The 13,730-nt window shown below is 38.6% G+C and overlaps 1 protein-coding gene across 1 annotated transcript in view; it reads right to left on the bottom strand.

Annotated features, from left to right (window-relative positions):
- Positions 1-13,730, bottom strand: part of FRMD3 (FERM domain containing 3) — a 149,376-nt gene that overhangs the window by 34,024 nt on the left and 101,622 nt on the right. Inside the window, exon 7 of the mRNA XM_065656152.1 lies at positions 1,654-1,741. Coding sequence (XP_065512224.1) covers positions 1,654-1,741 — 88 coding nt within the window. The remainder of the gene's footprint in view (positions 1-1,653; positions 1,742-13,730) is intronic.

Genomic DNA, 13,730 nt, shown 5'->3' on the forward strand with positions numbered 1-13,730 from the left:
TGTCGAATCATAACAGGCCCTGCTAAAAAGTCTGTCCCCATCTTTCTTACAGGACACTTTTAACTACTGAAAGGCAGCAATTACGTCTCCCTGGAGCCTTTCCTTCTCTAGGCTGAACAGACCCAGCTCTCTCTGTCTCTCCTCATAAGAAAGATGCTCTAGACCCTTAATCATCTTCATAGCCCTTTGCTGGACTCCCTCCAGTAAATCCTTATCCTTCTTAACCTGGGGAGCCCAGAGCTGGATGCAGTACTCCAGATGTGGCCTCAACAGGGTGGAGTAGAGGGGGAGGATAACCTCCCTCAACCTGCTGGTCACACTCTTCCCCAGGATACCATTGGCTTTCTTGGCCACAAAGGCACATTATCGACACATGGTCAGTCTGTTGTTCACCAGAACTTCTAGGTCCTTCTCCGCAGTGCTGCTTCCCAGCAGGTCCACCCCTAACCTGTACTGGTGCTTGGGGTTGTTCCTCCCCAGGTGCAGGACCCTACACTTGCCCTTGTTGAACTTCAGTAGGTTCTCTCCTGCCCAGTCTTCCAGCATGTCCAGGTCTCATTGAAAGGCAGCACAGCCTTCTGGTGTGTCAGCCCTTCCTCAGTCTCTTCATCCAGGTCATTAATGAACAGGTTGAACAGGACTGGACCTGACACTGACCCCTGGGGAGCACCACTAACGACTGGCCTCCAACCATACTTTATACCTTTGATCGCAACCCTGTGAGCTCTGCCATCCAGCTAGTTCATGTTCCATCTCACCATGCATTCATCCAGCCTGCACTTCCTGAGCTTGCCTATGAGGAGGTTGTGAGAGACGGTGTCAAAAGCCTTGCTGAAGTCAAGGTAGACAACGACCACTGCTCTTCCCTTGTCTACCCAGCCAGTCATACCATCATAGAAGGCTATCAGGTTGGTCAAACATGATTTCCCTTTGGTGAACCCATGCTGACTACTCCTGAGAACCTTCTTCTCTTCCACATGCTTGGAGATGATGTCCAGACTGAGCTGTTCCATCACCTTTCCAGGGATGGAGCTGAGGCTGACTGGCCCTGTCCTCCATGTGCCTTAGTAGAGCTTCTAGGAGGATGTGCTCCATGATCTTCCCAGGCACAGATGTGAGGCTAACAGGTTATACAGAAGCATAAAATAGCGAAGCTGAGGAATATACAAATGCATATCTGATTCTTCCCTCTGTACATCTGGTTTGCTGTTCTTCCTTAGATTTCCTTATTTTGATGGTACTTGCAAAACTAATCCGTCAAGGAATAACAATTTGTTGCAACTTCTGGACAGAATAATGCTGAATCCTGAAAATCTTGGTAGGCACAAAATATTTCACACCTGGAAACTTTTGCATTAAATGAAAAGAATATCAAGTATAATCAATGCTTTTGTCATGACACTCTACTACATTCTCCTACAATGTTCTGCTTCCTCTGGAGAGATACTTCCTTTGACTGATGAAGAAATGTCAAGCAGTCAATGTTCTCCTAATGCTTAAACATAATACGTAGTCCCAGGGCAAGTTTTCTTATAAATTACTCCCTATTTGTGCCTGGTTAAAAAACAGAGCTAAATCAATTCAATGAATGGCTTTTTAGTAAATGTTATTAAAAGGAACATTTTATTAAATCTTAGTAAAAAGAATTATTACCTTGCAAGGATGAGGATCAACACCATAAGTTTCCAAAGAATATGCTTTCAGAAGCAAGTTAAATTCAGCAACAGCTGGGCTCTGACCTCTGAAATTACAAAAGAAACAGTGGTTTAACAGCAAAAAGAAAATAGGAGGAAAAGGCTTTTTGTCTGGAGAGTTTAAATCTCTAAAAAAGGAGGAAATAGAAGTTCTTACTGAAATACAAACTATTTCAACCACGTTCTGTTTATGATATAAAGATAGAAAACTTTTCATGTGTTTTCTTCTACTGAATTGTACAATGCCTCATGTTTTCAGGTAAATTATTATTTTTTCTTGGTCCTGAGATAACAACATGTTATGCAGTTAACCAGAGCTATCCAATATCCTGCAAGTATTTGTTGTCTTTTGATATGAACGCATGTCAGCCTGAATATGAAATAAACCTCAGCAACTTTTTTCCACAAACTCTTGCTCCCCAACTCATTAAAAAGGATTGTGCAGATTAACAAACATTCCTTCCAGCCCAAGGTATAAACACGGCAATCATATTACACTGTCTACTCAGAAGCATGCCTAATTATAGCAGTGCCTGTTACCATTACGATAGTTCAGGATCTGTCAGCATTTCCATTATATGCTCCTATTTTTAGGGTGTCTATAATCAGCCATGATTATCCACTAAAGCTTGAAACATGGCATGCAAGCCTTGAGTTCTAGGGTAAGTTTTATTATTTGATTTCTGCTCTTCTAACTTCTGCCATTACAATAAGCTCTTAACACAGAGCGACAATGCCTGTTTGTCAGTGAACTGTTCCAAGTATTGTTTCATTTATGTATTTGCATGACTAGAGGATGTGACTGATAGATAATACAGTTTTTTAACAATGAGCCGCTTAGGACCTTTAGAAAGTTGGGCCTCATAAATGCTATTCATGCAAATTATCAAAAAAATGTGTCACAGACAAATCTTCAAGGAACACAACAATAGCCATACTTTATCTTACCCCTGCATTTTGGGGTCCAGTCTCACACTGTGACTGATGGCAGTCGGGAACTGGGATTTAAAAACTGCTCTGTGTACTGGTGTAGAATAAGTTCCCTGTAACTCTCAGTAGCTAGAAACCGACAAGCATTGACATGTGACATTCAGTATCCAGTCTAAAGTTCAGTTTAACAATTAAGACAATGTCTAGCATGCCTGTGGATGTCAAATCCTATTTTGAACCCACCACACTGATGCCCTGCAGCGATGTGTCAATAACCTTTTCTGCTACAAAGTTTTAATTCATGCTCATTTGTACTTCACTGCTCACACCCTCCCAGTCAGTCCCATGATACTTGTTAGGCTTCTTCTATACGTCTTTTGGTCCTCTTTGATACAACACTCCTTGCATTTTATTTCAGATCATATTTTTGTTGATGTTTAGCTTTAAAAAAAAAAAAAAATAGGAGATCAGAGAAGAAGTGCCCATCTTTCTCCTTCTTTTTTTGGTTTCTTTCTCACCACTTTCCAATGAAAAAGAACATGTATCAAGTGGAACACCAAAAATTACAAATGTGCATTTAAACAGGTATGTATTTAAGCAGAAGACAGCATGAAAGCAGCACAAAAAGACCTTATTTTGCCCAATCAGCCTTCTGGTGGCTCTACTAAACTGTTTCTTTCAATACTAGTAAATCACAACTTCAAGTGTCATCACAACTGTAATACCATAAATGAGCCTTAAAAAGGTAACAAGTTCATTTCATGTACCAATCAACAGCACAGGACAGAACTAATTAACTAAATTGGCCTGAATTATTTAGAATACTTATGCTGCACACTGGAAAGCTAAACAAATAGACAGTTTGATTGCTTATTGGAAATTGGGCCTTACAGACAAATAAGATCATAAAAAGCATCTTTTTTCTGCCTCCTTTTGCTGGTACAAAGGAAAGCACTTGCTTTTCTGGTTTGAAAGGAACAAAAAGTGACAAATAATTGTTAACAATGTGATTTGGGGAGTTTGGCATTTCCAAAGGGGAAAAATTACTAAATTGCAATTATTATTAAAGAGACACATTTAAAAAAGAATCAGCATGATCTCCTCACCTATAGCACCTGAAACTATGCTGTCTTTGTGTACATCAAGTAGAACAAGTTGTGGTACTTGTTAGAAAAAGTGGAAGACATGGACAAGTTTGATCTTATCCGATCACAGGGCAACCAAACGGCTACTGTGCAAAGCTTTAAAAGAACATCCTAAAGCAGAAGAGTCAAGGACAATATCAAGTGAAAAAATCCTCATTCATCCCTTATTAAGCTATTAACAGTCAAGCCCTAATAATATGTTTTTCATTTGTAATTTACCAATTAAATTTTCCTTACTACATAAAAATTTAACTATAGCAAATCCTATCAGCAAAGTTAACATTTTTAATCAATCACTGATTTAACATCAGATACGCCCTTGATTTGCTTTGTTAAAAATCTTTCTACACACAACAAACAGCCTTACACAAAAATGTATAGTTTCCTCACTTAAGCAAGCGTTTCAAGTAATGCATCTTATAGTGGTAAAACAGGGAATATTTAGACAATGCATTTTTGCCATTTTGTAACTCAGTTCTCTCAGGAAAGCCAGGTCTCTCTCAGAGTGTATTCACTCCTTTTGACCTTATATGACTTCCCAAATTTTTACTATGCATTCAGCATTAAATGGAAGATGTATTCCCTTTCCATGTGTTGCAGCCACTATAGCACCCCGCTGCAGCATGCCAAAGGTTTTCAACAGTATCAGTGAAAGAAACCATTATACCAAAAAGCTTCTGTATACCACACAAATCATAAATTGTGGATTACTTGTGAAATTAGAGCTCCAAAGTTATTAGCTATAAATTAATGATTTGACCTAGGAATCAATGAATCGAAAAGTTCCTAATAAAATTTTAATTAAACAAAGACTCAAGAGAAGACTGAGAAGTCTGCAAGACACTCTGTTTTCTCTTTAGGCTCATGAGAAGTATGCACTAGAGGATGTACAAGCTCTGTTTATCCCCCACAGGGCCCCCGACTCTGAAGCACTTCAAAGGCCAGGAAGCCAAACAGAGAACGCTTCCAGGGTGTGCCACAGCAATGACCTACTTGTTTTGCTGGCTGCCCACACCAATTCACTCTATAATTTTCTCCCCTTTATACCTTTCCTTTGAGGTATGTATCTGTTACATACTGAAGTAGTGAAACTCAGTGACTAAGTCAAGGATGAGATAGCACATGATTGAGCATTAATTCTCTTAACAAACAGAAACGACTATATAGCAGTAACAGCAAAGAAAAAGCATTTTCAATGCTATTCTTGGTTTCTTCCTTCTGAATGACTGTAGTAAAGTCACTTCATCTATGTTCTCTGATTTTCTGAACTGACTTATAAAGTGCTGTGAGACACTACTATTAACATACTACTACTAATAATAAAAGGCGTAATTATTGTCCATCCTTTCGGCTCATCTCTGTGTCAAACAGCTACTTGTTGCAGAATACAACAGCAACACTTTACTTGAGCACGACCAATGTACGATTAATTTCTGCATATTTATGGTCTGTAGGGTTTTTCGATGGAATTAATTGAAAGAATAAATAGGTATGCACATAATGATCTGGCCTCTAGAAACATTACATATTCACCTCCATGCAAATAATGGAAAATAACCAGCCATACAGCTTTAAATAACATAGGCTCAGTTTTCATCAAACACCCATTTGCTCTGCCCTGTAACTGTAGATATACTTCACTGCAGTCTCAGGAGGGACCACAATTACTATTTCAAGAAGGATCTCCATCGACGAAATATTTTCCTTGTCATATACCAGATCTTGTACAGGACTTCCCTTGGCAGAACAGGGTTATCTGGGTTTCCTTTTAACCTAAAAAGGCACCAGGATTCTGCATAAAGAATCAACATGTTTAGCTACACCATATACTGATCCCAGAACTGCTTACCACATGGCTGAGGTTTTACTATTGTTTCTTTAAATCTTTTCACGGGTGGTTGAGACTCCAACTGCTGTATCATTATAGTGCTAAAGGTCTCGAGTAGTTTTCACTTTTCCTTTAAGCTCAGGAGATTTTGCCAGACAGTAAAAATATTTTAAAATATGGTCTATCTGCTAGTATTTTTAGTAACGATAAAGGTGCTAAGGAGGACTATGCGGTATTGAAACACAAATGTGCTACGACTCTCGGTGTTTCAGTTGTAAGGGAGACAATAGCATAAGGGTTGTGATAATTTCAAAGAAAAGCACTAAAATGAAGATACTACTAAATGAAATCGTGTTGTAAGCTGTGACTCAGCTTGTAGAACAGCGAGGCCAGGCTTTGCACGTTGTCCAGGCAGCATCACTGCTGCCCTCAGAACTGCCTGGAGAGAAATGCTTTTAAATGGGTCTGCATATTAAAAGAGATTTTATCACCTAGCGAGTATCTGAATTGCTGAAATGTTGCTGGAATATATAAAGCTTAGAAAACTGCAAAACACTCAAATATCAATTGTAACTTCTACTGCAAATTTGGTTTTCTTTCAGACAGAATCCTAGGATGAGAAAAACCTGAATAAACACTTTAAAATGATAATCAAACTCTCTTCCTGAGTCTACTAAATGCTTATGGGTTTAATTTTACACCATGCACACTGCAATGACATATGCCACTTACATAACTCCTTCTACTTGAACATTTCAAATTACTTGTGTGCCTTCAGAGATCACACTGAGATGGTATCTCTGAAGTCTGTGTTTAGGTATTTGTATTTCAACTTTGCCTCATAAATTGATGCAGTGATGCAGACAGCTTTAAGCCTACTCGACAGACAGAATACATTTGCAGAGCAGATGCAGTTTTAATTTATCTATTATAAATTTAAAATCTATTCCCATGACACTGAGACATCTACTGAGCTATCTGGTTTTGATATCACAGTAGATTCATCTTTCTAGTCCAGACATACCTAGCTCATAAAGCCTTCTCCCAGATAAAGAAGAGGTGGGGAGGGAGGAGAGGGGAAGAGGTCTTTTCAGCTGATGAAGAAATACCTACATTGTAGAAAATCACAGAGACATCTGAATTCAGCAGTATGCTAAATATGCAGAACCTGAATCCAAACCTCACCACGAGACAGGTAACAACTAGCTTCGTAAAGAAAACCACATTTGTGGATTATGATTATAACCACTCCTCCCAGGGCAGTGCGGGGACTAAAAGAAAAAAAGAAAGCACAATGCACATAGAAACACACAAAAGAAATCTTTCCTAAAGCTATAAAGTTTATCAATATTACAATAAAAAGAGCTACCTTTTTCAATTCGAGTACATTATCCTTTCTACTGAATACTTTTTGGAATTACCATTAAAAGAAAAATCACATGTATTGATATAACTCTTCAGGTTTTCATTGTATCAGATAGACCTTTGGGAAAAGAGGAGGGGAAAGACATCTGTTTCGCCTGTGAAGTTCCCTTCTCTAGATTACTTCTACATCTTCCATTAAAATCACGCTCAGATAAAGCTGCTCCTCACCATAAAGCTTCTGGAAATACTCTCTGTGCCTTGCAAACACCAATCTGATAAAACAGCGTCTCACTTCTACCATTTTCTAGTAAGCTGGTCAAGAATTACAAGTATAGTTCCTTAATTTTAATAGGTTTTAAGTACACTTCTGTAAGATAAATATGATTCAGAAGAACAAATCTTTGAGGAAAGAAACACACACTTCAGGAAAGGGACTAGCTGACCAGAAGAAACTGTTATTTCAAACTTTTCTAATAAATATACATTCGAGCCATCTCTCTAATTCAGTCAAATTAAAACTGATAAGAATTATGGAGTGAAAGAATACACCAGGAAGATATAGCAGAATTGTGACAAATTATTCACCTATTACAGCAAACGCAATGGCATTTTAATACCAGATTCCTAAATTAGAGAGTACTAGATAATTTTGAGGTTGCAGTGGCTTGTGTCAATGTATAGACTGATGGATAAATCTAAATGCCTACACTGGAAAACTGCAAATGAGCCACTATGGGTTGGAATGAAGAGGAGATTCAGTGCAGCCCAGGCCTGTAACGTAGATGAGACTCTGAGCAGCTCTCACCACTAGTGAACTCCCACTACACATTGTCGTTCTCCTCAGCTCTCCAAAGTCCTCAGTACACTTTGTATAGCTGAGAACTACAAAGACTTTGGCTCCTTAGGCCTGGAAGTCCCTGCTGTAGCCCAAGCCCTGCTCTTTTCCAAACTCCCCTCCCCCACTCCATGTAAACCTCAACAGATCCTCAGTCCCCAGCAAAGTGGCTTCTGTCTCCTGTAATGTGACTTGCAAGGTTTGGAGCACACCATATGTCCTTCCGATCGGATTCCCTTCATGTATTTGAGGCATCAGATACCAGTGTGACCAGGGTAGTAAAAGAAGCTAAGTATAAAGTGTAGATGAGTGTGCTGCCAGCATCAAATGTATAAAAGTAGATAGTATGTAGTTTTAATTGCAAGAAGCGCTTAAATGAAATATAAGATCCACTTTATCCTGGACTTGCTAAACAGGAATTGAGTGTTAGCACTTTTTAATGTACTCAACAGCATGCAAGAAGTTGCTTTAATCTTGGATCAAATGATATCAACACTGACAAAGAGAAGCATTTTCTAGCAACCCTTTCCAAGACTTCTAGGACAGCCTCTCAGAATATACTGATATTAAAATTTGTAGTTATGCTTGCCCGTGGCTCCACTGACAGCTCCATGTCTGCACAAGAGTTGGAGAGCCAGATCAGCAGAGATAAAGAAATCCTGTATTCTTGCCAGTACCAGAGTCTGAGCACCCATGGTAACCAATGGTACGGTGAAGGGAATACAGTGAGAGAGCAATGTGGGAAAGTTAAAAGTTCTTAAAATCCCACCAAGTAGGTACAGTGTAGATGATGCAGCAACAGATAAAAATGTTATATGCCTTTCAAATCAAATTTAAACACAACTTCTCATTTAGATCTTAGATCAAAGAAAAGTATTGGTTTGCTACTCTGGTTTTCAAGAAAATACTACCCTTTAGCTTAAAAGTTTAAATTGCTTTTGAGGTGGTTAATAACAGAACATGGCAGTGATTTCATGCCCTCAGAGAAAACTTTTTCTTCTCTCAAAAGATGTTCTTCCACATATGACTATTACAAAAGCTGGAGTACTTGATACAGGCAATGGAGAAAATAGCTAATTCAGCAGCACTCAACCTTCTTGAGCCTGTATCCACAATGGTCACCACAAGCAATAATAAACAACTTGCATTTATCTATATGAGGTCAGCCTGGGAAACAGGCATTTGAACAGGTCATGTAACTGTATAATTTACTGGGTTAAGTTAATGTTTGCATAGGGCCTTCAGAGAAATTAATGGCTGTTTACATATCGCTTTCATATAAATTACATGGCATAATATTTCATATAAGAAATAAGTAAAAATGGATTATTAGTTTTCGGGTGGAACACAAAAAGAAAAAAACATCTTTATTTTCAACCATTGAGTCCTTTCATAAAAGAAGAAAAAAGGAAAAAAAAATCCATGTTTTCTACAAATATAAATTCCCTCAATAGGGGTTTATGTGGATGTTTGCCTTGGAAACCTCTGTATTTTCAGGTGTCTGAGCTCAGGGTTCTCTGGCTGGCAGGTATCTTTCAAGAGCCAAGGAATTTTATCAGAGTAACAAATGTTCTGCTAAAAGACATATGATTTTATATAAATTTTGTCTTGGAAAAGGGAGAAAAGAATGTGACTGCACTAAAATCATCTAGTGTTTTATTTGGTCTTCTGAAGCAAACCCCTCAGTTGTAACAACACAGACATCAATTTGGTACTAGTACTGACAAAGGTGCATATGTACGTAAGAAATCCATTCTGTTGTAAGAGGAGCCCACAAAATCCAATAGCAAGAGCTAGAAGCAAAACTAGGCCAGCTATTAATGCAGGTCTCCCATACAAACAAACAAACAAACAAACAAACAGTACTAATTCTGTCATGGAAAAAGTACAGCTGTTTAGGGAACATCTGAAAGGAGCAAACTCCTGATGTGTGTTTCTGTTTGTTTGGTTTGTTGTTGTTTTTTGGGTTTGTGGGGGTTTTTTGTTTGGTTGTTGCTGTTGTGTAAAAAACACAAACAAACAAACAAACATAACATAACAAAACCTCAAATTCCAAAGAGATTATTAAGATCACCTGAGTGATCTTGTGCATAAAAACCTAGTAATCCTAGTACTCCCTGCTGTTACGCTTGAAGAATTAGCCTTTCACTCAGCTTTCCTCTCCTCTACCTAGAAGATTTCATGACTCTGCTTAACCTCATTTGATGGGTTAGTTTTGTTTTTGTTTTCCCCAGATCTATACAGAATTCTATGATATACAGAATTCTTCACTGTATTTCTGTAAAGCTGCAGGTTTTTGGTCACCAGCAATAAAAATTAACTATGGCTTTATTCACTGACTACAGTGCTGTGTATTAAATATCTTTAGTACTGCCAAAATAGGTGAGAACTGAACATGTGGTTCCACGTACTTTTGCATGGAAATCAAGTAAAGGAAAATATTTTTTTTTAAACTTGTATCATTTCACTGATGTGATTTACAATGCAACCTTACAAACACTTGTTCACATCTTACTAAAAGGGACAAAGGACGTGCCTGGAGCATCAGGAGAGACTGAGAGAGCTGGGTCTGTTCAGCCAGGAGAAGAGAAGGCTGAGATGGGATCTCATCAATGTTTATAAATAGCTCAAGGGTGGATGTCAAGATCATGGGACCAGACTCCTTTCAGTGGTGCCCAACAATAGGATGAGGGGCAATGGGCACAGAGTGAAGCAAAGGAGGTTCCATCTGAATATGAGGAAAAAATTATTTACTTCGAGGGCGACAGAACCCTGGAACAGGCTGCCCAGAGAGGCTATGGAGTCTCCTTCTCTGGAGATATTCAAGACCCGTCTGGACACACTCCTGTGCAATCTACTCTAGGTGTACTTGCTTTAGCAGGTGGGTTGGACTAGATGACCTCCAGAGGTCACTTCCAACCCCAAACATTCTGTGATTCTGTGAAATTAACCTTAGTGTTCACTTCACTTGAAGAGGAAGGTATACTAGAATACACTCACAGAATATCTAGATTTTTATGGCCCAAATCTGTTCCAGTCTGTTAAGAGTGGCAGGGAAACAGAAATGCAAGTAGCTATTACTTCAGTAGCTATGCTCTGTTGTAACCATACCCAAAACCATAACATTCACATCAATTTTGAGTTATTTTAAGAACAATCCTTCAAGTCTCATCAGTTCCTAGTGCATCCCTCCAAGTCTCATCAATTCCTAGTGCATCCCCATATATTATAAGAAGTTAAGTCGTAAGAGCATTATCTCTCCACCTCTCAGCAGTCTTTCAAAAGAGGACTTACTTGGAATGACAGGAAAATGAGAATATGTATTGTGATGAAATCAAGGCAAGTGTTTGCTCCATGACTCTCAAGGTTCAATGAAATTATTCCTGCACTTCTCCCTTTCTCAGTGAGGGAAAAACAGTTAATTAAAATTCACAAGGCAATTAATCACAGCTCAATAAAGCTGATATGCAGTTCTGTCTGTCACATTCATGTTTTCGGAATTAGGTGCAGTGGAAAGTCACATAAAGGGTCGCATTTTGCTAAAATCCAGTGATGTTCTCCAAGCCACACAGCATAAGAATTAGGGGCACTATGTTATACATTTGTTTTAATTAACAAGAACAAGGCTTCTAAATGACACAGGAGGAGACAGTCACTGGCAGCTGTCACAGTGCCCTGTTGCTGCTTCCCAAACATTCCCCCTCACTGTCTTCATGCACCTTTCAAAAGGCTAGTTCTTCCATCATGCTATAGGACAGAAGAAAAGATGTGCCCAGTGAACAGGCCTTGAGGATGCTGAGACGGGATTCAGTGGAGAACTGTCCGCTGCCAAGCCATGGAGTTTTGGCTATATGGGAGCCTGCTGCAGGACAGAGATGCCATGAACTTTGTTTATTTACATATGCAAAGAAAACAAAGAACCAGACTCAATTGCAGTGCTGACACTCAGAAGTAACTCTTCTGAAGTTAGCACAATGGCAGCTGGATTAAAATAACTCAGTCTCTACTGCTTTCCTCACCTATTAGCTCTCAGCTAACATGTTGCTTAAGTATCTTGTTAAAAAAAGGCCAGGGAAACTTTTCACGGCATTTTAAAAAATACTCATTGGGCGGCAAAATATTAATTCTTATCAGAAAATTCAACTTGCTGAATGCAATGAAACAGATGTGCTGATCAATACCAGACAGAAGCCTGTAAGTTCAGTGTTTTTTCCAATCATCTTTTTTTCCAGCTAGATACAGAAATGTGATCATCTAGCACTGGACCTCTCTATATATAGTTCATTATATGACAGATATGTTTTATTAATTTGTACTCCTAGAATAGAGAGCCATGGAATTAAATATCCAGAAAAAGGTAAAACTTCTGTGTGACTAGTGAACGTCTGATGTAAGAAATGTAATAGGATGATCAGTTTTGAGAAGGCAGAGCTCCAGTGGAAAATCACCAGATGGCAGCTATCCAGACAGCTCTGAGACTCTCTTTTTAACCAGACAAATAGATAAGACACACCAGATGCTGATATAAGAAAAATAAAGCAGAAAAGATATAAAACAGTTCCTGAGGGCTGCAAAGAGCTACAAGCCACTGAGTTTAACATTCATAACACAAAAATTGGCAAAATGTAGAAGAGAAAGAGAATTAAGCAACACATACATATAAGTGGGATACATGAGGAGAGTTCTGCTATAAATTATAGTTATGCCTCAAACACCTCCTGGAATTCTTTGCAGGAATCAGCAGATCCACAGATAAAAGAAGTCAAGTTGATACCATCTGATTTCCAAAAGGCAATAATGAATAATGTCCCTCACCAAGACTACTGAAGAAATTCAGGGGAGATCCTTACATGCTGAGCAGCCATTGATGGAAAGAATCCATCACTAGGAGAATCCCAGAGGAGCCTGTGTGAAGGCTTGTAACATTTACTTGTCACTGGATCGGCAACATTACACTAACAGGAAAGACGGTTTAAAAAACAAGCTAAAATTTGTGCCAATTTATTTGTAATAGAGGAACTAGCAGATTATGTTCACAATAGAAGGGCAGAACTATGCACGAGACAGAAAAATACATCTCTCCCAGAGTTATGAAATACAAAAAAACACCAGCTTTGGTTAACTACCCTTCCTTCCCTTCCCCTAACTTTAAATACATGACTAGCCTGTTCTTGAAAAACTGAATTGACCGGAATATTTTCAATTGCGCCTTGGCTTTACTGATGAAGGATCTTGGTTTTTAAAGGTTGAATTTACCTTTCAGAAATATCCAGCCACTGTATGGAAGAAGACTGAAAGAAAGAGAAATTCTATTTTCTTTTTCAGAAGGCTCTTTCTATGCGTCTGTGTAAAGTGCAGCCTGAACTGCTCTATAACATTAGAAGTAGCTGTGCCATTTAAAACATGGTTTCACTGAACGACATATAAAGAAATTATATAGGTTTCAGGAAGGAAAAAAGAGAAGACATATTAATACTGGCAAGCCTACTGTCATTAATGTTGCACTTCAGTTGAACAACATTTGATAGGCTTCTGGAAAAACAAAAACAAAACCAAAAACACACACACAAATATAGTGGTTTCAGCTTTAACTCTTCTGAAAAGGGATTTTGCTGGTTTTTTATTTCCAATCTCCCCTCCCTGCCCCCGCCTCGCCCACACGGAATTTTGTGTCTCACAATCTTATTTTTGTATAAATATTATTCACATACCCAAGAAAAACATTTACATATATCACAATATGAAAACAAAACATAGGGGGTTTTAGCAAGTGTGAAGAGCCTTGTAATCTTTGAATAAAAATTGTTCTTCTACCTTATGTAATAAACCGTGGGCTTTCATTTGATTTTCTTCGTATCCTATTCCTCCCAAAGTTTTCCAAGGGCTATCCTCAACTAGTGAAATGACTAGAGCGTCATCCAAGCTACCATCAC

The sequence above is a fragment of the Caloenas nicobarica genome, chromosome Z (assembly GCF_036013445.1).
Source record: "Caloenas nicobarica isolate bCalNic1 chromosome Z, bCalNic1.hap1, whole genome shotgun sequence".
In the NCBI taxonomy this organism is placed as follows: domain Eukaryota; kingdom Metazoa; phylum Chordata; class Aves; order Columbiformes; family Columbidae; genus Caloenas; species Caloenas nicobarica.